Source organism: Lepisosteus platostomus, chromosome 4 (assembly GCF_059453375.1).
Source record: "Lepisosteus platostomus isolate fLepPlt1 chromosome 4, fLepPlt1.hap1, whole genome shotgun sequence".
NCBI classification, from domain to species: domain Eukaryota; kingdom Metazoa; phylum Chordata; class Actinopteri; order Semionotiformes; family Lepisosteidae; genus Lepisosteus; species Lepisosteus platostomus.
The window spans coordinates 605914-630473 of NC_142614.1; the positions used below are offsets into that span (position 1 = coordinate 605914).

The window sequence follows — 24560 nt, forward strand, 5'->3', positions numbered from 1 at the left end:
AGACTCTGTCTCCCGTACCTACTTAGCGGAAATGAAGCTGAATGAGAAGAGAAGGCAGCGGAGCTGAAGTGCAGTGAGTGCTCCGGGGACGGAGCTCAGGGCTTTGAGTAAACAGCAGCAGCACTGGCTCACTGCATGGTGTGCAAGTGACCCGCCTGTCACCTGTCCCTCCTGTTGAGGAGACCCAGTACCTCCAATTGTACAGGTCTGCTTTGTATTTGATTATTTGATTAATTATTTGAATATTATTTGCTTTGTATTTGTATTTGATTTGTTGTTTGATTCTTTTTATGCTGCACTATGTATAAAACCTTGCAGTCCAGGTTTAAGCATCAGGCTTTAAGTAGCTCAGAATCATGCAGATAAGCTCACAGGACTAGAGTATTATCAAATTTATATCATTGTATTGTTTTGTGGCATCTGATGTGATTTTGTGCCATTAATAACACAGTTCAGTTGGATGTTAGCTACAGAAAATGAAGTCTGCCTTACTTGAAATATTATCTGCAGTCTCCATCTGAGGGGAAAAAGAAGCTCTTCTTGTTACAATAAGCTGCTCTGATACAACTAGTAATGAATAAACATACCCCACATACAGTACTCTCCCCCCTGCGCACTGGAGAGGAGTTCCTACACACACCCCTCCTGGACTGGAGAGGAGTTTCTATACACAAATGCCCCCTGATGGTGTCCATGAGTGGGCCTGTGTTATTCCCCTGTTCTTATTCAGTGGCTGCAGCACTGGTCGTTAGAGATTCAGGTAGTGACAGGCTGTGTTGGGTTGGTGTTTGGCACCTTTGTAGAAGAAGAAAATACTTGAAAGACCAAGTGAAGACAGTAGATAAAGATTTTGGAGGGTCTATGCCGTGTGTCACTGTGACTGTACAATCTATAAAACTCTAACTGCCCTGGTGAGATTTTTTTCAGTTATGCTGGAGCCATTCAACAATTAGTCTTTAAATTGAATTTGCAGTTGTACTGTGGGGACACTGGGAGGCGCTCTTCAGAATATCAGCCAGGGTGGCTGGGCAGCAGTTACAGACATTGTCAAGGAGTGCAGCAACAAGCACACATCAGATAATAGGAAAAGGCATTTTGGTAACAAAAAAGGTTTCGCAGGCATGACTTCCTTATTAAATATAAAGCCTCATGTGGACCAGGAGGAGGCCCAGGAAGGAGACACTCTTCCTGCTGTCCTCTTGGCTACAGCCGACCCTGTTTCTGGCTCAGGACCTCGGCTGGCTCTGAGTGAGCGAGTGAACGAGGACATCCTCGGAGTGTGGAAGAGGCAGAGCAGGGGTCTGGCTTCAGATGTGGGGCATCTGGGACACAGCTGGGGAGCTGGGGCACAGCCTGGGGCAGAGGGGAGGGAGCAGCACCAGGAGAAGCAGGAGCAGAATTATCTGGTGTCAAGCTGAGAGAGTCGAGGATAATCCGTCTTGGAGAGGAATCTAACATCGGTGATATTTACTGGCCCCATGGGTCTGCTGCCGAAGGATGTAGACTTTGAGAGAATAGAGTTTGAATTTGTAGACATATTGTTTACCATTTACAAATCAAGTACTGAATCAAGCTGTTTCTTGCAGTAGTGTGCAGAACATCAGAGAGGAATTTTCCTTTCATTTCTGTCCCCTTTCTTCTTACAATTTCCCAGTAAGAAACTGTCAGACTGTTGTATTCATATCCCTGAGATGAGAAGACGTTTGAGTATGTGCTTGCAGTGAGCTCCCACCCAATAATTACACACTTGTGCCCAGCTGGGCAGTTCTGGCTTTTTCCAGACATTGTGGGCACAATTACATCCAGCCTCTAGCTTTCAGCGTTAATGGGGTTTATTGATTGTAACTGAAATAACACAAAGCGATATTTTAAAATCAGAAGGCGATCGTCGCATTGCAAAGCTTACAATGGAAAAAACGAAAATGGAAAGAAAGGAATGTTTTTGTGTGTTTATTCATTTATTTATTAATTTATGTAGGTGCACTGCTTGCACACACAGTACTTCATGTACCTTCTTGACTGTGGGGCAAAGGAATTACTCTGTCTGGCTCAGTGCCAGACAATCGACATATTTCTAGGTACTGTTGCAGAACAAGGTGGTCAAATGCAGTGTGTGTGTGTGTGTGTGTGTGTTATTGAAATGAGAATTTAAGAATATAAGAAAACGAGAGGAGTTCATTTATTCCATCTAACTCATTTGATTGCATTAGCTGCTCTCTGACATGAAGATTTATATGAAGACCAGTGATCCTAAGACAGATTGCTTAATTTTAGCATTCTCTAAGCATTTCTTGGATTCATAGAGTACACACTGACACTCACCCAAAAGGGAGCAGCGCAACAACGTTAGTTAAACGGGTTGTTGCAGAAGGTGTGATCGATGCTGCAGAGTTTCTGAAATTTGTTTGCGCTACTGTCATTGCTGGAGGTGGCAGTGAATGAGCTTTTCAGGATATCTAAAATTACAACTCTGCGCTGACAGATCAGAGTTTTTGTCTCATAATATAACTGATGTGCTGCTGGAATGGTATTATAATTATATTTATCACAAATTGTTTATTACACGTCTGCTCTCCCTGATCCCGCAGTCACATATTACATCAATAATAAAAGAACCATACGACTGGTTTCAGCGAGATCTGGGGCCAGATCTAGGTCTCTTCATTTTCAGTGTTTCTTCTTCTGTCCTGACTGCCAATCTTCAGGGCACTTATCTCCCATTTATCATCAAATCAAATGGATCAGCTTATGAAAAGGGAGGTGTATTGTGTTCAGTGGTGAGGAGACCTGTAAGGGTCTTAAATGTCTGATACACGGTAAAATATGGTCATTGTCTTCTGTGAGAAAAACATGAATTACTGTACTTATTCTCTCAGCTTTTTCTCCATGCAGCGTCAGCTGAATGAGTCTGAACATGTTGTTTGGCTAAGGGCAGTGAGTGACAGTTAAATAAATGATGTCCTGTTAAAAGTTGTTTAGACAGATACAATGGAAATTTTACAAATTAGAAATTTATAAAAGGTGAAAATTCATTAGATAAGCTGGGGAGTGAACAGGTCAGTTGAGTCTGCCTGAAACGTACAGCAGGAGCTTTCTGGAACAGAAAACAAAATGTATTTAAGAAAACTGTTCAATGAGTAGGTTTAAGCCAACATGAATTAGAAATTTAACTGGAGCGAAAGCCAGAAGACTCTGGGTTAACAGTGCACTGAAGAGATCACAGTGGAAGATTGTGGAACGGCTCTAAACAATGGACTGCAATGAAGGTATTAGCGCAGTAAAGCCGTGGTACAGCTGTATACTGTACATCAGGTTAATGCTGAGAAAGGAGTCTCTCGGCAGGAGGCAGGAGATGATTCCACACAGCAGGGCAGTCAGCAGGAATATGGCTCTGCACTAATGTATTGCCTTTGTTGGTTGGACATTTTGCAGGGTCTGTGATTGTTCCAAAGGAACACTAAACACACTTAATGCTGTCAGAGTCAATTTGACTTTTAAATCCTTTGTTGTCATGCCCTGGAAATTGGATGAAAATCACTCTCCTGCTTTCACTACATTCCTTCTCCTCCTTCCTACTGTCAAAGTGACAGCGCTGTCCTTACAGATGTGATTTTGTGTAATTACTTTGTATTGTCCAGAAGCTTTTAAATGGGGCTCTGTTGCAATACCAGTAAAATTCTTCTTAATGATGCATAACAAGCACTATGAACATCCACTTTAATTTTCTATGTTTTCTTTTTGGGGGGATTTGACGAAGCCAGTAGTATAAGACACTTCCAGTGCTGTGTCCAGCCTGCAATGCAGACGGCTGGCACCTTGACGTGATGGGCCTGTCCAAGGAGAGTCCAGCTGGCCCTGGCTCTGCCCCTGACTGAGTGTGTGATTCCACTTACTACTGCCACACACTAGTTTAGCTCCTCTAGTTTTTACAGTGCATCTTAAAACCGACTGATAAATTAATAGCTATATAAATAACTGATCTTTTGCAAATAAACAGTGATATGCTGGTAGTGATCCTTTAAGTAAATTAAAAACAGAAGGAAGAAAAGCCCCCAATTCTTGCCTTTCAGTGCATGAATAGTATAGTTATCTGACTTTGTCTCATGTCACAGTATTCCTGCCACCTCTCCTGTGAGCAGCAGGCTGGCTAGATCTGAGCGGTGCCGAGTTTTCCAGTCGATCTTCTGATGGATTCTAGATGTTCAGCATCTGGCTTAGACAGGACCAGACCCAATAAAGTGCAGAATGACAATGTTATAGTCAAAATAAAGTTAAAAAAATGAAAGATTAGTGACTTTTTTTACAACATTTGTAGGAGAATGATGTAGAACTCCTAGTATCCTGAAATGTTTCCATAGTTTCCCATGTTGAGCGCTTACACTATAGGGAAGGGTGGTGGAGAGGGGAAGCTTCTGTCCTAATCCCCACAGAGAATCAAGATCATCCCACTGTTGCCAGCCTGTCTGTCTACTTTGCTGTATATATATGTCTGGTGGTGAAGCCATTTCCTGAGAGCAGCGGGAAGGTTGAGGGACAAAGATGTGCCTGGTCTCCGTCTGCAGGCCCTCTTACCCCCCTGTGTACTGAGTGACCGGTGACCTTGCGCTGACCCCTGCAGGCAGAGCATGACCCTCGCGGGCAGAGCCACTGAGCCGAGAGCTGCCACATTAACGCCCGTCTTGGAGAGCAGTGGCACTTAGCACTCGACCTGGGAACACAGGCGGAAACAGTGCAAAAAGGCTTCTCTCTTCACTCGTGTGGCTTTCAGCTGGTGACCTCTCGCTCAGCGGCTCCTCAGCGGCGTGTTGTGCCTACGCTTAGCTCTCAATCTCATTTGTCATTGGAGGTCTAATCTGGTTGCTGATTATTTAAAGCTTTAATTAAACGCTGCCTGTGCAGAACAGTAGCTACAATTGCATTAATAACGCTGATTGTAATTGAACATTAGCCTTGTGAAATGTGATAATTAATTTTGTAAGGTCTAATTTATATTATCTCTAATTAAACATAGCTTTTATGAAATACACAGACTGAATTACAATATTAATAGTAGGTACCTTGGATAAAGGCATGAAATAATTGAATAATGAACAGTAATCTGGCACGGTTATTAAGTGTGCTTGTTTTGAGTTAGTTTTCACACTGCGATTTGGCAAAAATGTCTCACCTGAGGATGCATGTAGAAATTAAAAGTAGGTGCCCTATGGGTTGAGCTCAAGAACAGTTTCTTCAGCTGTGGAGGGCAAAGTGCTTGGCCACATGGCTGGAGAAGATGGGATTACCATCTGGATCGTAACACAAGACTCTGCTCCTCTATAACTGGCTTATGTTCTCCTGTCCTAATAAGACACGGCAGAGTGTTTGTTGTGCTAAATCCAGATCTTGCCCAGAGGCGCAGTCAGAAACGTGGCCAGAGGCAGAAGTGTCTTGTCCAGTTTATAAAATTAAATGAAAATGCTTATTAGTGTTTTTTAGAAATCAAGGTCTGCATAATGTTTTTTTTTATTTTAATGGAAACATTGCTCCATTTTTCTGCCTGTACTACAACATATTAAGTCATCCTACGCTGGTAAAAATGGTGGTAATTAACTAAAGGCAGGTACAGTATAACAAGGCTACAAATGAGAGCTGGTCATCTGGTTCACCACCAGTTTGGTGGCTCATGTTTCTCCTCCAGCTGTTTCTTAAGGACATTTGGGAGCTTAAGGATAGCTGCCTCTTCATGTAAGGAACCTGCAAAACAATATACATTGAATGAGGAATTATTATTGAGGGAGATAAAGCCCATCTGAGGAAAGGCACTGGTGTGATGGGCTCTGTGTGGAAGTAGCCACTGCTCTGAGCTCATTACGAGCTCTGTAAGAGCAGCTAGGAGAGAAGGGGTTTCAGACTGTTTCTGCACTCCAGGATCATGGCAGAGTGTTAAAGATTGCTGTGCTGCAGGAAGGTCTTGTTAGACCATAAGGACACAGGTCTGTGCAGCTCAACTAGCTGAGGATACTCAAGGACACACAACCAACACCTGTACTGTACCGGAGAGGTTAGGACTGGATTGATTTGGGCATCTCTTGTCCCCATCCTAGAGGACAGGGGGAATCCTGGATTCTCTCAGATATTCCCTGAGTATCAGAGACAGGACCAGCCAGAAGAGCTGATTGTTGAGTAGAGTAGATTTTATGCTATATTGTAGTGTTTATTCATGAAAAGATAGAGAACTGGACATCAAGGATTGAACAGAGTTTAGTGCTCCAGACTTAATGATTATGAGATAATATTGCAAATGGATGACATTGCATGGAGTTGATGAGTTGAATTCTCCAGTGCCTGATGAAGAAAGACTTTTTGTTTAACTGAGTAGTAAAAAAACTAGCTGAGGGAATGCGAAACACTTGAGTTGGTGGTCAGTGTAACTGAGTAAAAGAGTGACTGAGGAAGAAGAGGACTGTGCAGACTTCCCTGAGACAGTAGCAATGAGATGGGGCTGGATTGCAGTGTCTGTTTAGGTCAGTGGTTCTCAAACTATGGGAGCGCCGCCAGGTGGTACGCCATATGACCCTGGAAGTTTGTTGTGTGCACTGAAAAATTGGGACGGGTTTTCATATTTTCTATTTTAGTAAAATTAGTTTGTGTCGAATACGCAGCCTACGTACTACGATACAGCGCGCGCTAATACTTGAGTGGACACAAGAACTACAATGTAATTCTATACTGTTGTGTAGGAATGCGTGCTACGAATTTAAATTACCAATTGTATTTAAAAAAGGCAATCTTGTGAGCACAGGAAACCGTGATAGATAACAGAAAAATATTTAAGAACTGTTCTAGGTTAATTTTTTTAAAAAAAATACGCCGAGCGTCTCTGTGTTTTGCACTTATGCGCATGAAATAAAAACGTCTTTTAACTTCTGAGACGGACTTCTGAAACGGAAACGGGGGAAAATGCAAGCTTGCGGATTGCTAAAGCAGGTAAGCCCCACACTACTTGTGAAGAACTTTGTTTACCGTTCGCAAAAGAACTGACACGTATGTGTGGAGAAAAAGCTGCTAAACAGCTCGACCTGCTGCTCCCTTCGAAAGACAGTCACTCGTAGAATTATTGGCCAATTTTCTCACGTACGTTAGATACGAGTTTGAGGGTATGTCCCGTGAAGACTTTCTGTTCTGTAAGCCGCTACCAACTCGAGCTACAGGAGAGCACATACAGTATTTCAGTTTCTGAATGAATTTATCGAAGAGAGTGGAATCGACTGGATAAAATGCTTCGGAGTTTGTACAGACGGTGCTACACAGCGGTGTAGTTGCACGAATTAGAGAGGTTGCTCCAGATATGAAGTCGTCAAGAAAATGCCTGACGATTTAAAATCTGTTAGACTCTGTTGTGAGTTGTATCAAGGCTCGACCAGAATTCACATCTACTCTGTTCAACTAAACAGGCTCACCCCTCTCACTGAAATGGTGCTTTGTTATTGTTTATTTTTAATTGTTGTTGTTCCTGTTGTCATTCTGTAAAGCGCTTTGAGAAGCCCCCTTTAAACTCAGTATATCAAATAAAGTTTATTATAATATTTATTATATGTGTACCTGAGTGTATGGGCGCAGGCGCGAGCTCATGTTAGTCATTGAGATTTTCTGGGGTTCCTATGAGAAGATGACTTGTAGGTGGTACTTGGATGCTTTGATTTGATCAGGGGTGGTGCTTGGTCCAAAACGTTTGAGAACCATTGGTCTAGGTGCTTCATGGTCACATGGAAACCCTCCTGTATTCTCCCTCTGGTTACCTTGTTGTCATCGACCTCCTGAGGTGCCAGCATCTCTGACGGTTTCGAATCCTGACTCAAGGTCCCTCCTAGTTAAAGAGCAAAGAGATGCAAAACCTCTGATTAAAAAGATTTTTTCCGGACCACTGTCACTGCCGTTGCCCGAAGGACTTGTTAAGAGAAAGGTCAGCTCTGTGCTGACGACATGGCCTGACCTTTTCCTGCTCCCAGGGGAGTCTGAGGGCACAAAGGGAGTGGGAGAGACACTCCTGCTGGTGGCATCTGTTACTCTGCAGCACTGCACAGTCATGAAGTGAGGCTTTTAATCATTCCAACAAAAGGACATATAGCTTCTCATTTACTATAGATTACTCTATAGTGCTTGGAAGTGTGTTATTGTAGATAGACCTCCGTTAGGATAATAACCTTGTTCTGTGCTTCATTAATGTGAACAAACTGTATTCACATTAATGAAGCATTCGCTGCCTCACTTATTTCTGTTGGTTAATAGTCAAAAATGTCTTTCTGTAAATGAGCTTAATCCTGTTGTTAAGGAGGACATGCTTATGATGTGCTCCTGCAATGAAGTTATTTGCCTTGAAGTTATTTTCAATGTCCAATAAAACAATAATAAAAAAATCTCCATGAGCAGAGTACCAAGATGCATTTAATCTTTCTTAGAAATTATACCCATTTTTCTCGTTTATAATTTTGCTAGAAGCTTGTCAGATTGTTCATGCTTTTGAAACTTATCAATTGCATGACACCATACATTCTTGATTAATGCAGATTCCACCTTTGTAACAAACTTTATTAAGTCCCTGCCTTTTGCATCTGAGGAAATGTATTTTCTTTTGTGTCATTAAAGATGAGTTATGAATGTTGATGTCCCCTGTTGCTGAAATTTTCATCCTTCCTCAGATTTGGCTCCAGGGCAGGTGCCTCATTAAGATCCTGGGAAGATCACTGTCTGTTAGTGTCAGTAGTTATATTAAGTGCAGACACTGGTCTTGTGCGTTGTCTAGGATTAATTTTCTGCATTACAAATGCATCCAGGCCTGAAACATACAGTATCTCCTATTGAGTTATCTTGTTGGCTGTAGCTGTCCTGCTTCTAACATCAGTTTCTTATGATTATGACGGGTAGTTGGATGTTAAATAAACTGAATCATAATTAAGTGTCCAAGACAAGACATGATAGCTATTTCGAGACGTGATAGTTCCAAATGCAGAATCGTGGCCAAATAATAATCATATGGCCAAAAATACTGGGGGTGCTGAAGCCCACACAACTCCCACAGAGCCAATGCTTGTGATTAGGCTGTTTGTGTCCATTTTGCTTGTTTTTGCAGCAAAATGAATACAGTACTCAGAATAGCAATCGACAAACCTTTTTGTTACACAACAAACGTTTCTCTTTCAAATCAGCCTAGCCATACACCATAAAAGGCAGAGAGTGATCAGGTATCAGAGAGTTTTAAAGTAGTTTCTGAATCACTGGTTATGGTTTCCTGGACCCCTAATAAGAGATTCCAAGATCTGGACTGTAACCCATCCCTCTGTGTTGCTCTGTGTACAAATGTACAGGCTTTTTTTATATCTTGGTTGCGTACAACCTCACTTATCAAAAACTATAAAGCAACCCAGCTCCTTCCTTGTAAATCTTGGCCTTTGATAATGTAACTAGAATAGAAAACACAGCCACTTCAATGTGGGTCATAACTTGAAATCCAGGTGGCACAGAGCTGTAAATCTGCATATTCTTGCTGTTGAACTTTCCTGACCTGCAGAGAGTAGACTGACAGGGGTAACATCCTCTATACACCCCCAGCCCTCCACCAGGGGCTACACTGGGACTGTTGTTCATGTCCACAGTGATAGAGGGTATTGAGCCAGATCACTTCTTGCATTCTCTAACAGGCAATTATCTACAAATGTGCAATTGCAAAAACACCACTCATAAAACATATATCTTCCACAGCTCAGCTTTCTCTTGCACTTACCAGCTTGGAGATGTTATTTCCTTTAGAAGTGCAGCCTCTTTCTGGAGCTGCTGTTCTGTGCCAGTAATGTCCCAGTCCATCATGCTCACTAAGTGCTGCGATGAACTCCTTGTGTCCTGAGTATACAACTAATTGGAATTCTCCTACCCATTTGCCTCTGCTGTGCAGACTCTGGAAACAGCCACAGCGTTAGTGAGACCAGCAGCAGAACTGGCAAATTTGTACTAAAACACTTCTGGATGTTCATGGGTTTTTGGACAGTGTGACAACAGCACTTACTGAGCACAATCGTAGGAGCCCCAGTCAAAGAGAGTCTATCAATGGCAAATAATATGATGCTGGCTTGAGGAGACAGACTTTCATCAGGGGCTAATGAAAAGTGCCACAGCCTCAGCTGCAGGCAGCCCTGGAGGAGAACAGCATGGGACTGGGTTAACCCACGCTGCTCAAGCTGTCTTTGCCGATCTTACTGGCTCAGCACAGGTTTTTCTTTTGGAGGCTCCTAATAGGTTGACAAGTAAATGCATTTGGCATTTTTAAATTTCAAATCTGTGCTGGATTCTTTTTGATGTAACTGTGCTCAGCAGGTTGTAACATCACCCTCCTTTCAGTTTTTACAGTTGTCTAATTAGATTTCTATGCATAAAGGCATGTATGTTATGTATAATATATTATAATATATATATATATTAATGTTTTATATATATTGTGTACCTTTCTTTGGAACCTGAGGTGTGAGTGAAACCTAGATCTTGTCAATGAAATCCTAAATCAGACCTTGAAAACAGCACAGAGCACAGACTAATGACCTGTTGCTCTATGTTTTCTTGGAGCTCTCAATTACTTTGATTCTCCAGCACCTCTCTGGCCTTTTCCCTGCTCCTGTGTCTCTCTCTCCCCTCTCCTGCAGGAAAGGGCTCCCCTTCTGCAGAGCCACTTTGATGCACTTGAGGAAGTTGGGAGTGCTTTGAAAGGCTCTTGTCAAAGGTTGTATCATTAGGTGCTTCTCTCTTGGTGCCAAGGAAAGCTCATGACACTGTAAAAGCTGTTTGACCCAGGCAAATGGAGTCCTGCAAGGTCTTCGGATTTTCTGTTGCAGGTCTCAGACAGGAGCTTGCCTCCTCCTGCAGAGTGCTCCTCCCAGTTCTGAAAGGGAGACTGGTGTTCTCAAGTGGCCACACTCTCGCTAAAAGGTTTGCAGCTCTTTCATCTTTGTTTTCCTGTGTACAGTAAGGGAATTTCATCAGTCTTGACAAGTTAACAGCCTGAGAAAAAGTGGAAGAAATTGTCCTCGGGGGCAATGTCAAAGAAATTCAGGGCCGGTAACAGTGCTGCTATCCTGACATTTTCACAGCTTTACAGGGAACTGGTATATACTGTGCAGGCGTGTTCCTCATAAATGACCTCAAGTGGCACAAGCTGAATAACAGCTTCTGCAATCTGCAGGTGTGTGTGTGCAGTCAGGGACATGACAAGGCCGTGGAGGTCAGGGGTCAGGAGCAGCCCTGGAGTCACCAGAGGTGGACAGGATGGTCCATTCCCACCAGCCTTGGGATTCCCAGGGGAGACACAGGCAGCAGATCCCCAAGGCTCTCTTCTGTATCTGGGTCACTGAGATTGCACACTCTGTAAGTCTGTCTATCTTTGCTGCTGCTTAGAGCATCTTCACACGGCTGTTTATGTACTGGTCTGTCTCAGTGAGCTTCCTGCTGTGTTATCTGTTCTTTTGTAACCTGACAGTTAGCACTGCCTGTGATAAGGGCGTGTTGTTTTATCTTTAAGGCATGCACTTGAGCCTGCTTTTGTTCTCACTGTGGTTGAAGCCTTTGCCCAAGTATTATTCTGTTTGCATGAGTGGCTTTTGAGCCTTGTTGGGGGAGAAGGGAGGATTTGGCTGTGAAAAGACAAAGCGTTTGTGTAGGTGGGATCTGTAATGTCGTGGCTGTGACTAACGAGACCATTGAGGCTGGTGAAATGAGGAAGTCCTCCGCAGGCACAAGTAACCGTACCAGTGAGATTTCATGCTAGAGTCCAGCTCATATGAGCTGCGCACTGACAGCAGCTCTTCACACCACCCGCGGTTGGGAAGAGTCTGAGCAATTGGTGCTGTAGCAGTCAGTAGTGCCTGGAGATGCTGGGTCACTATTGCAGGCAGAAGCTCAGGTAGTATCTCTGGTAAAGGTAGTTGAGGATGCAGTTTTTGCATGGCAGACCATTCCCATATAGATACTCTCACTTACTTCTGCTTAACATTGCTAATCTGCTCTCCAAATTCGTCAAAACTGTTCGCTGTGTGATAGTGATGAATCGTTTCTATAATTTCATCCCTTCAACCCTTTCTTGAAAAAATCCAAGGTCAGCTTCAACAACATGACTGGTTAAGTTGTTCCACACTCCCACAGCCCTTTGTGTAGAGTAATACTGCCTGTTCATGGTTTTAAATATACGTATACTTTAATGGAAGGAGAGTTCAGTGCCTTCAACCCATCCCACAGCAGAAAGCAGAAGCACATTAACCAGGGCAGCACACATGACTGTACCTGTCCGCCTCATTGTGATCTGCAGTCAGAAATTACTTGTTTGGAAGCTGAAGGAAATTGGATGTAGTTAAACATAATTAAGACTAAAATGAAAAGTATAATCAAGTTCAAGCATAATGAAATGGTGACTTAAAGTGGTAAAAATGTCTTTTTTAAGGTGATCAAAAGGGACTACAGTAAATAGTGAACAGGTTTCTGCAGAGAGGTGAAGAAAGCAAAAGTTTTAATGACCTCTGAAACGCCAGCATCGATTCCACTGTTTCATTTGACATTTGGGATGGAGGGAGGGGAGCTGGAGGCACGTACAGAATAATGCTGGGGATTCAGAATAATGACATCCTGAGTTAAGAGCTTCTCCATAGGTTTCCTTTTTCAAGGCCAGTGGTTGTCAAGGGCAACCACCTCCTGCAAAAATGCCCAGCTGGATGCGCAGAGGTCAGAGGGTTGGCAGGGCTTTCAAAAACAGAGGCTGCCGTCCCTGTGCACAACCAGCGACAAACAGTCTTGCCAGGTCACCCCAGGACCTGCGGAGCCCAGGCGCCCTGTGCTCTAACTCACCAGCCTGTCAGATCGCCCCTCCTGCAGCCAGATGTCTGCACAGCTGGATGCAGATGTGCAGAGAACCCTTTCGCCCTCTTTCTGCAGACATCTTAGCAAGAGGAACAGCGTCACTAAGGCAGGTGCACTGATCCCTCTGGTGTGTGCAAGCGTGCAGCCTGACAAAACCTGAGAATAATCATTAAAACACCTACATACTGATAACTACATAGAACACACCCAAGGCTGCTAGTCTTGTAGTTCTGGGCTCACTGACCTACTGACCTGAAGCTTCCTATTTTTAGAAGCAAGGTGTCGTGTTCTGGGCTCAGTGAGGCTGATGTGTGGAGGAGACTCCTTGGATTAACTGGAGGTACAGGATTACTGGTTTAATCAGTCTCACATCACGGTTTCTGCACCCCAGCTGCTCATTTTAACAGTTCACATCACAATTAAATGTAACAAAATCCATAGAGATTCTGTATTTTTATGCAAACCTGCGGACTGTTTTCCCAATTCGCAGAAAGTGTTGATACCGCAGGGTTTTTGCGGGCTGTGTGAACTTGCGGACAGGCCTGAAATGGCCTGGGGCGATGTCACGCTGACTCTGGCCTTCGTGGTTCGTGTGGGTGTACAAGGACAACAGGCCTGTGGTCAGAGGGAAGGGAAGCTTTCAGGCCCATTAGTCAGGGAAAAGGAAAAGCACAGCCTGCACAGCGCAGGTCAGGATACAGGCTAAATGAATCGGGATTCACTCGCCACCCTCCCACGTCCTCCCCAGAATACTGTTGTGCTTCCTTACACCCCATCATTCACAAAGTGCTGATCATTAGGACCGTGTGCTCCGACCTCTGAAGTCAGCTGGGCGAGACAACCACTTCTAAAAGGAGAGTAGGAAGAGTCACAGGCGACATCAATGTAGAATTGCTGAACATAGAAAGACCAGTTCTGCTATACAGAGGACTGCATCAGATTGGCACAATCTGTATCGCCCAGCTGGACCAGATTGAAAGACTCTGTTTAAGTATCCAAGCTGGTTCACGTTTGTTGGCACGAGAATTCAATTTGTGCAACTCTGACACCATATTGTAATATCAGGATGAAGATTACTAATAGCAAACACCAAAATCTAAAAGCATAAAAAGTCAAACTAATTAAAAGACAAATGCATTTTAAATGCAGGCAAGCACTGATTAAAGCCATAAATGTGCTGTGCTCACCTGTCTTGAACAGGTACCTTTACTTTAATTTAATTTAATTTAAATTTACAACAAATTTAAAATGATATAATTCAGTTTTTTTTTCTTTCAGGTAAGAGTTTGGGTCAGTTAAACACAGTTCACTCTGAGCAAAACTTTGCAGACAGTCGCCGCTCTGGTATCCACATCCCAGCTCTCACAGGGCTCTGCTGCCCTCTAGTGGTCATTAGGCGTACAACTCATTGGCGTACTACTCATTGGCGTAACGGGCATTTGGATTTTCTCCACTCGCGCCTGACCTGCTCATTCTTCTCATTCTTTCGTGCTTCTCCCCAGCCTTCTCCGTCTCATCGCTGCTTCTGTCAATCTCTTTGAATACAGGAGGCACTTTTTTTACACACAAAGTTGTGGGAGTATGGAACAAGCTGTCTGGTCTTGTTGCCTGTCCATGCCTGGCTTCTGTCAAGAAGATCAATTAGCTACTAGCAAACAAATGGACTGGATGTGCCAAATGGCTTATCTCGCGTGTAGCTATCCTTATAAAAACAGCACTGGACTTGTTTTACTGCCACAGAGTCACATGGTAGAACTCATGGTATTTACCTGTCCAGTTGGTGATCGTGATAGTGCTGGAATACACCTGCCCAGGTTGCAGGGTTTGTTATATTACTTGTTCTGCTGCTGTAGTTAAAGCTATATAACATATTCAACTCCTAGATCCCTACAAAAACCTCTGTACCACTAGTGCCCAGAGAGCCTGGATGGGTAGAGTCCGCACAGTATGACTTAATTAGGAAAGGCTGATGGCAGAACAGAGGATACAGCCTTTTGTTTCAGAGGATTAAGGCCTCACAGTGCACTCAATACACACAGTATCTTAATAGTGTGTTATTGGGTTTAACAGAACTGGTGAACTGGAAACAACACTGCTGAAGCTGTAATATTAATTTCCCCAGGCACTATGACAAGCAGGTCTCTGGCTCACTCTTAATGACGCTGTAATCACCTGCCACGTCCTGGGCTCAGCATTGTGTTTGCTGAGCACGGTGCCATTGCTATTTGCAGCAGCTCAAGGCCCAGCAAATGCAGTGCATGGTGTTGTGTGGCAGTTGTACTTAAGAGTGTTCCACAAACACTACGGGGTGTCGTTGTGTGGTCGCCACAACATATGTTGTTGTTTGATTTGCAGGTGTGGTTCTGTATTTGTGACACTGCTTGTGTCTCTGTTCATCGATCCTCTCTGTGGTTCACTATGCTTTTGCCATGATAAGTGTAGTCTAATAGGTGTATATAGTGTACTTTTGCCCTCTAACAGCAGAAAGAATTCTTCAGATGTTTTATTTTTTACTGCATACAGTATGCCACATCTCGCAAGTCCTTTTTCCTTTTCTTTTCCTTTGGTATTTTTGGAATTGCCATAGAAATCACACAAAGTTAAGCAGTCCTCAACAAATTTCCTTTTTACTTGTAGTGTAAATACTATGGATGTACACATTGGCCAGTTACAGCAAGCAGACACATATGGTACAAATCTGAACAGAGGACTCTCGATACAAGAGCACAGTACTCCACTTCTGAGGAAATAAAACTGGTTTGCTGACCTTTTCATGTGGAATTAGTTACACACTGCAGTGAGTTGTAACTCAATGAAAGACAAGTGAATCTGCCGGCAGAAGGATCTCTGTGACACCTTGTACAGCAGCAGCCACAGGCACGGGAGGTGTAGTGAGACTCTCTGTTTCTCAAGGTGCTCTAGAACAAAACCTCTGGGCACCTGCACAGTTTCCTGTGCTTTTACCCATGAGCTTTACTGTGCCACTAGTTTACACTATAGTTTACTAGGGTTGATGTTGATGTAATGTTAAAACATCGGTATTAACTGATAGGCCTGTGGTACAATGTGCTGTGGTTTGATAAAACACAGACAAAGCCTACAGAAAGACTAGGATGGCAAGGGGACAATCACTGTAAATTACTGCCTGAGAAGGGCTGTGGTCAATATGCTACTTTACAGTATTGATCATGGATATTGATGGGGGCTAGTCTGTGTCACCTGGCAGTGCCAAGCAGAGAGAGGGCAGGGTTACAGGGTTAGAGGATGGAGCAGAAGAGCTTCTTCTCACGGAAGGGGTTTTCAGAGGAGGGCACAGGTGTCACCAGGGGGTCCTCCTTGGCGTGAGCCTCACAGAACGCCAACAGGTCTGCTGCTGCCTTGGAGACCTGGGCAGAGGAAGGGAGAGGTGAGAGCTGGGCAACCTCAGTACCTGCCAGCCCATCACACTGGGCGTCTCCCCCTCTTCTCGAGGTCAGTACTGCAGTTGGGGTGTTAGCAGGGGGATTATGGGAAGATAGAAGCCAGTTGACATCCGTGAGGCCCTAGTACACTCTTGCAGCAGAGGGCTGACATTTTGAGAGTAATTTATCTGGAACATTATCAATAATGGAACAACAAATTTAGCAGATGGTATATTTAATTATGTGCTTTTTAACCTTCTAAGTCCTCTCAATATAATATCCCTCTATGATTGTGTGTGTGCTGTCTGTAACCTCTGACCTTCATTCTATCGATGTTGACCTCCAGTTTGAGCTGCTCCACTGTCTTGCGGGCATCTGCAATCTTGGCCATGTTATTCGACATCCTGGCTGCCACTGTCACTGTGGGAACAACACCAGTCAGCACCAACACACAGTGTCACAAACATCGTGGTGGGACAATGCTGACCCCAACATAGCCTCATCTCACTTAGAAGTCTCTCATGGGCTCTAAACACTCAACAGCTTTGCCAGTCTTCTCTCATGTTCGTTGCCCATAGCTGGTGCTGTGCACGCGCTTTGCCCTGTTTGTTCACCAGGTCCCTTTTCCCAGAGCAGCACACAGCTGGCAGAGACAGGCACTCTCTCCCAGGACAGAGGGGCAGGCAGAGACACGCAGAGACCCAGCTCCTGGGGAATACCTCCCATCCACGAGTATTACATAAACACCAGGCGCTGTTGTTACACTGTCAAGAAGATTTCACTCTGTCTTAAAGGGGAAATCACCAGTCCTGCCCCTGGCTGTGCTTGGCCTTAGCTGTAGTTACTGTTAACTTCTAGACATTTTTTATCTGTATTTGTCTATTCTCGTTCACAGCACAGCTCCAGAAATGTCAGGTGAATACAAGTGATTTTTAACTGGTTGAAGAAACACTGGTTCTCAAAAATACATCAAAGGAGTTTTGAAAACTGGTTCTCTCAGTATTATTAGACCACCTCACTCTTCACTAATCATTAGTCCCAACTAGACAATATTTCTATTGAAAAAAGTAAGATGTGCGCTGGAACAGCAGGGCGCTGGGCTCCTGCAGCCAGAGACCCGGGGGTGGTGAGGGCATGACAGCGCAGTGCTTCTGCTGGCTCTGCAGGAGGCTGAGCTCTGCGCTGCTGCTGCGTGGAGGAAGCAGGTCGGACCAGGCTCAGGCCCTGCACGTCCCTCCGCTGTGCTTCTTCCAAATCCACACGTCAGACAGGAGCTGCGTGGGAACCAGAACCAGGCCCACAAGATGCCACACAAGCTGGAATATCAGCCTGTTGCCCCTCAGGGCCAGGGAGGCAGGTGGCTGGGAGGCGGGTTAATGACAGATCAGCCTCTCTCCACTGGGGCGACCGGAGAGGCCGTGCAGCAGGACAGGCTGGCCCGGATGGCGGGGCTGGGAGCAGGCCGTTCTCCCACCCCGCCGGCACTGAAACGCTGTTTAATTGTGTTGCTGCTCAATCACCCATTTGGCAGCTTTTGAAACAAAATTTGCCACATTTGGCTTTCTTTCATGAAAAGAGGTTTAAAAAGCTCATTGAATAACCCCTTTTGCAGCTTAAGCATGCTGTGAGTTGTCTCATTAATTTCTTCCCTCTTTTAGTCCACGAAGATAATCCAACTCTTAGGTCCACCTGCCCAGTTCCTTTAAAACCTGCACTGATTCTCCTGGTGTGTGTGCCAGTGAAAATAGCCATAGGAGCACAAAATTGTAGATTAAAAGGTTCTGGTTCAGACAGCGCCACCCAACATGGAGATCATCTGTCGTTAGCGTTTGAAATTACATCATCGCCAGTAGTGTCAGAATTACACGAGTGTCAGAGCTTATTTTGCCGTGTACAATTCTGTACATTGTAAACACAGTGATTAGTTGTTAATTGGCTTAAAAAAAGCTGTATCACTCATGTTCCCCTGGCACTGTTAATTTAATAACAGTCACCCAGACTCAGACAGGTGATTGTGCAGCTCTGCTGTTGGCTGGGCCTCAGTACTGGCTAAACTAAAGTGAGCAGACAGTTATTTAACAGGACTGGCATAAACAAGCATGATTTCCAGACCTTTCTGAAAGAATGCTGATTGAATGAAGTGAGTGGAGCCTGAAAGGCCAATTAAGTCTCATCTTACAAACATCTTTACAGGTTTTTTACAGATTTGTATTTCATTCTTAACAAACTAGGTTTTTGAGAATTAATAAAGTCTCCAAGCCTCTCTATTCAACTAGAAGGTGAGAAGCTCCACTCTCATCCCCTTTCAGCAGTCAGCCAAACGCAGTTGGTTTTCTGCTGTAATGAAACCTCTCTGTCTTCAGTCTCACACAGACCTATTCAGAAGTCGGCTTCCTGCTGTCCTTTAGAAAAAATTGCCTAATACATCAGCACAATTCCATACATATTTAACATACTTTTATTCTACATTTTACACAAGTTCACTGCATATGCATGGTGATAATGCCACAGTTTTTCATAATTAATATTTACAGGGACTGAGCCACACTATAACTGTAAAATTAACCCTTAGTGCTCCACACAGTTGGCTACAGTTGACTACAGTGCAGTAGTCTAGACAACCACAGTAAAAGTGTGGGAAAATAAATGTTGCATTCAGAGGCAATGTAAGGTAAAGAAGAAAATACAAACTCTCCCAAGGGAGGGTTATGAACTGTCTGCAACACAAGCAAGCACAACAAGTCTGCGTTTAACATATCTGAAAACACCACAAGTCTAAAAGGAAAATACCAGCAGTGCAGAGCAGAGCGCAGGTGTCATCTGTAGACAGGCGTTTACAGCCCTGGTCCCGGACAGCCACAGTCCTGCAGGTTAAGGTACCACCACTGGACTCAGGTCCAGCCAAGAACTGGTTTAGCCAAGTCTCAGCAGTGCTCAGAGGAAAGGGAGCAGGCCGCACGAGCAAGCGGGGATACGGGGGTACGTACCTTGGCGGTCCGGCTCGGCTGCAGGTGGATGGAGCTGACGTCTGCAAAGCCGGTGCTCTTCCCCCAGACACACCGCCCAGACACGGAGAGAGAGAGAGATCAACAGGGAGGGGTTGAATAAGTCTCCTCCTCTCATCTTCAGCCCTGGTGGTGTCCTGGGGTTTTTCAAGGGGGTGCAAGAACCTGCTGTAATAACAGAAGAGAAGCCTCTCTCTCTCACCTGCTTTTGGGCGTGTTTAATTCTACCCTCAGACCTGGTGTTGAGGGAACTGGAAGAACTACAGGCAATATTTGGATAGAATTTATACATCACTGCATTGAGTGTGTGCCCAATATGATATAGCCAAACAGAAACAACTTGGAAAGTCACTCTTTATAGTATTTTGAAGAATCTGTATGATTCCTTCATGAGTACATATAATACCTGTGTTGTTTTAGCAGTACAGACATAGTTTGAACTTAATAGCATCCAGTCAAACCCAGTACAGGGCAGAGATCTTCCATGATTTCTACAGCACAGTTTATTCCCTTTTCTTTGGTGCTTGTTGAACAATAGATGTGTGGAAGTCTTGCAGAACTCCTGTAATCACACTGGGAAGCTGGTGAATATATGCAGGTATTGATCTCTGCATCTGTGCTGCATGAGTTTTTAGAGTTCGTCTTTTCTTAGTTCATGCAGCACTTTACTGTTTCGAAGAGGGGTAGGTGAGAACATCGTAGTTTTCAGATATCGGGCTCATCTTTCGCTGACTCCGCCCACCTCTCTAGTGAAGTGTCAGCTGTGTCCCGTTTGCTAACAAATCTGTTTTACAAAGGGAAGGTTCAGGCTGTGTGGGGAAGCAGGATGCTGACTCTCAGCTCAGCTTGCAGGAGGCAAATAACTGGGAAACAGGCGTCACTGAGGCCTGAAGCAGCTCCTCCAGGGGGAGGAACTCGGAGTCTTGAGCCTGGCTCCTCGGCTGGGACGGGACACAGATGTGCAGGAAGGAGCGCCCTGTGGAGCCCACCTGAGGGCTGAAATGCCAAGTGCCTCATTAGCTGGTGTTCCCCTCTGTCTAGGGCCGCGATACTCTGCAGGGAGGGGAAGGGCCTGCAGCGCATCTTTCACAGGAGGCGCTGGGACAGGAGGCCCCTGTTCTGAAAGGTCTGGATTGAACTAAAGCCTTCAATACATGTTGATATTTACCAGGTGACATCATGAAGCTACAGCGCGTTTTAATGCAATTAACAAGAGGTGCATTTTATTCACCTTTTAAATCTGTTTTTAAAATGTGTACAAACTCTCCCTGATCAAAACGATCTGGCTGGTCGTGATGGAAGAGCACTGCAAATTAGGGTAGCAATATTCATTCACAGCAGACAAATTGCAAACTTCAATTATGGATAAGTGTGAAAAAAAACATTCAGTGTGTATCTTGGAATTAGTAAGTAAGTAAAGTAAGTAAATTAGTAATAAGTAAAATTATGCTGTCTTGCAGAAAATATGCACCGGAATCAGTTTAACATGGATTTCATTCTCTTTTTAAAAACCAGTCCTGAAAACTTGGGGGCCAGATGGCAGCCCTAGTGTCTACTCCCCCCTTCGGTCTTTAAAGCTGTAATTAACTTTCTTTAAGCATCTTCATTTCTTAATTAGAGGTCAGGTAACTTAATGACAAAAGTAGTTCCAGTGTCTGCCTGGTTTCTCTCCTCAGGTGGGACTGATCATAGCTGTGATCTGTATAATAACGGTACAAAAGCAGGATCTGCTGAGCTCCCTGCTCAAAGGCTGTTATTTTCCACTCTGTATAACCGACTCGCTCCAGAGTGAACTAATTAGATGGACATTTTGCTCTTTAGCCCAAATTCTACATTAAGATAAGATGGGTGCACCATGTTTTTTTTTCATTTACACACAGTGAGAAATGTTAAAGCTGTGTTCTCCAGTACAAGGCAGTCAAGGACACTACTGGGCAGTGGCCCAGTAGACAACTGGGACACCTGTGCCCTTTTCTAGTGCCCGGACTCCTATATTTTTATCTGCTTATTTTTTCCTTTCTCTGTCCCCAAATGTATCTCCAGCCTGGGATCTCACACTTTTAATAACTGGGTTCAGCTTGAAGGGTTAAAGAAAAACAACAGAATCCTGCAAGATGGGCACAATGATCCATCTACATCTTTTCTCACTCTGGGCCCCACGGTACCAACAGTGTGGATCCATTAGACTGAGGCCACTGCAGTTCTCAGTGCCAGCAGTGGGCTCCCAGTGATTTCCTGCAGTTAGCTGGACAGACTTAGCTGATCCCCCAACAATCAGACCCTCTCCCCACACACCCCCAAACGATCAGACCCTCTCCCCACACACCCCCCAACAATCAGATCCTCTTCCCACACACCCCTGACCGATCAGACTCTCTCTCCCTACACACACACACACCCCTGAACGATCAGACTCTCTCTCCCCACACACACACCCCCCTGAACGATCAGACTGTCTCCCAGGCTTGTCATTGGTCCTCAACAAACTCTATTCAAGATGTTTCTGCTGTAGAAGAATTCATGTGGCAGAAGCACTAACAGTGGTTTTTAAAATATCATCCACTCAGGCCACTGTAGTGTAATATCCACGGTTTTACGTGTTCGCTGATGGCAATAGTGTGTACTGAAAGGAGCAACTACAAGAAATATTAATTACTGCAATGTGATGGTAGACAATGCATTTCGTGACCACTACAGACAAGCAGAAGAAAAAAAACAGTTTTTAAATGCAGATTTAATGTGATTTTGCCATTTTTAACAACCACAGTTTTTTTCCCAAATCCTTGACAAGACAGCGCCGGTCGGGTGTCCAGCTGAAGGCCGTCCTCGTTCTCTCTGGCGTCCGTCGTCCCTCTCGCCCCTCCGCGCCGGGCCGGCTGCCTGCTAGCACACGCAGTAGTAGCCGGAGATGTCATTGTTCCAGTTGCCGAAGAGCCCCTGGCCGACCTCTTTCAGCTGGTAGTAGGTGCCGGAGGAGAACTTGCGCTTCTTGCCCTGCTTCTTGCCGCGTGACCAGACCGTGAGGGAGCAGAACTTGGACACGACCAGCGAGGAGGCCCGATTGTTCCAGTCGGGGGGGATGAGGGGGAAGTCGTCGCCGGGGTAGATGTCCAGGTAGCTGCCCCCGCAGCTCTGGTCGTAGTAGTAGTTGCTGTCCTCAAACATGCGGGCGCACAGCTTGGCGCCGCTGGAGTCCTTCAGGGTGGCAGGATCTGGGCACTGGGCCTGCAGCCCTGTCAGGCACAGAGCGCACAGCAGCACAGCTGAGACAGCCTTCATTGTCACAGCGATCAGTGAGGGCGACGCACCACCTCTGTGCCTTTAAATATCCTCACGGCCCCGGAGGACAGAGGGTGGTCCCGTGCTGCCCCCGTGAGAAGCTGAGCTGCTGTCCTGTTCTTGTTCTCCCTCTTGATAAGAGCTGTTTGTGTTGCAACGTCCTTCAGAGGCCAGATTTATTTTTGTCTTACGGAAACAATCACCTGATGCCCGTTGTGTCGTAACAGGAACAACTGTCGGAGTTCAAATGATTCAGACTTACACTTTTTTCATTAATATGCCAAAACCTGGTGTAGATTTTGTGACATGTCACAGGGATGTCGGGCTTCAAATTCAGACACTCTTAAGAGGTTCTTTTATTTTATATTAATGCAAAGTCTGGGAATGGAAAACTTCTCAGGGTCAGATCTGTTACAGTAAATGGCAGCAAAACCAAAAGAAAAAAAAACTGAATTTATGTTGCTGGTATAAGTTTTCAATATTTAGTGGAAGCACCTTTGGCAGAAATTACAACCGCAAGCTTTTGAGCATGTTTGCACGGGGCCTGGTGCAGGTTTTGCCCATTCTCCTTGGCAGATCTCTCAGGCTGTCTCAGATGGTCATTATGGGGATCGCTAACAGTATGGACAGCAGCGTTCACGTCTTTCCATACATTCTCCAGATCCAAGTCAGGACTTGAGTCACTGAAGTACATAACTTTCTTATTCTTAAATCCCAGTAAACTTTGGCCTTGTTCTTCTCATCATTTTGGAGATGAATGGTAATTGGTTTGTCCCAGTTTTAGGTCAGAAGCAGGTTTTTCTCTAAGATTGCCAGTATTTTGCTCCATCTGTGTTCCCATCAGTCATAGATGACATAATGCTCCACCACTGTGCCTGACAGTAGTGATGGTGCTAAAACATCATGTGCAAACTGTGTAAGGCAAAACTTGTTGTTGTGTCAAGTACTGTAGTGAAATAAGGGAGCAGTTTTCTTTTTTTCACATGGATAAAGATCAGCTTTAATGCAATGATGAAGACTTTGTCACATGAAAAGAGAATCTTTTAACTCGATTTTGTCAGCTTCTAGATGTGTGCCCACTGTGTTGATACTGTAGCTGCAGTTCCAGAAGAGACTCTGACCTTAATATGTAAACTCTGTGCCACAGTGCTGACATTCATGGTTTTATGAAGCTGAAAGATTTTCTGAAAAAGAACAGCCATATGTTTGTGGAACTATTATCTATTAATTTTTTTGTAATTGGTGAAATTGATATTGATTAATGGCACTCAGAGTTTAAACTTTACACAAAGAGTTGGTGGAGAGGGGAACAAGATCCTCAGCCATGTTTTTTAGCGAGAACCTCAGATCAATTAGCTACAAGAAACCAATCAAGCTGAACATCTATTTTTGTTCATATAGGCAGATAGTCAATATGCGTAGGCTCCAAATTAACAGGTAAAGTTTTATTACCTGCTGAAAGGAGAAGAAAAGAGAGACAATGTTTCAGCTGTGTCACAACCGAATCAGGCTCCACAGCCGAAATGTTGTGTCTTTTCTTTTTCTTTCAGCGAGGAATCTATTTTTGTTTGTTACCTTTCTTCTGTTCTTAAGTTCTAATTGAAATACTGAATAATCTAAGAAAGTTTCTAAGACTTGTTTCACAAAACAAAAGAAATCTGAGTCTATGGTTCAAAACGGTTATAATCAGGGAGGATCACTGAGTTACTGGAATGTCCTGCTGAGAACTGTTTTTTTCTGCCCACTTCCCTTACCTGATGTGTCCCACTGTAGTGAGCAAGACCAGCACTGCTCTGGGATGAGCGTGTCTTTATTATCCCCGGGTAAAGTTGATCTCCGCCTCACTCACGGTTCACATGAAGAGGGACAGTTCTCACTCAGCACTGTCATGCAGACTGTAAAATGAACCCGGGGCCTCAGCACTGTCATACAGCAATACTAGCCACTGCGCCACTGTGCCACCCACTTCTGTGACAGTCATTTTGATAGTTCTCCTCAGTGGCTT

The 24560-nt window shown here is 44.4% G+C and overlaps 2 protein-coding genes across 3 annotated transcripts; both read right to left on the reverse strand.

The window, feature by feature from the left end:
* Positions 1–15481: 15481 nt before the first annotated feature.
* Positions 15482–19602, reverse strand: gng8 (guanine nucleotide binding protein (G protein), gamma 8). 2 transcript variants are annotated; one of them, XM_088627293.1, is made up of 3 exons: positions 19259–19602; positions 16591–16691; positions 15482–16256 (listed from the first exon to the last, which is right to left on the reverse strand). In XM_088627293.1, exons 1-3 carry the CDS (start codon positions 19566–19568, stop codon positions 16128–16130), a joined length of 540 nt encoding a protein of 179 aa, XP_088483419.1. In that variant the 5' UTR covers positions 19569–19602; the 3' UTR covers positions 15482–16127. The 2 variants fall into 2 exon arrangements, with proteins under 2 accessions (XP_088483419.1, XP_088483420.1); XM_088627294.1 differs by lacking the exon at positions 19259–19602 and adding an exon at positions 19062–19142.
* A 2390-nt stretch (positions 19603–21992) lies between these two features.
* On the reverse strand, positions 21993–22585 carry sycn.1 (syncollin, tandem duplicate 1). The gene has a single exon (XM_088627295.1). It carries the CDS (start codon positions 22553–22555, stop codon positions 22160–22162), a length of 396 nt encoding a protein of 131 aa, XP_088483421.1. The 5' UTR covers positions 22556–22585; the 3' UTR covers positions 21993–22159.
* Positions 22586–24560: the final 1975 nt, after the last annotated feature.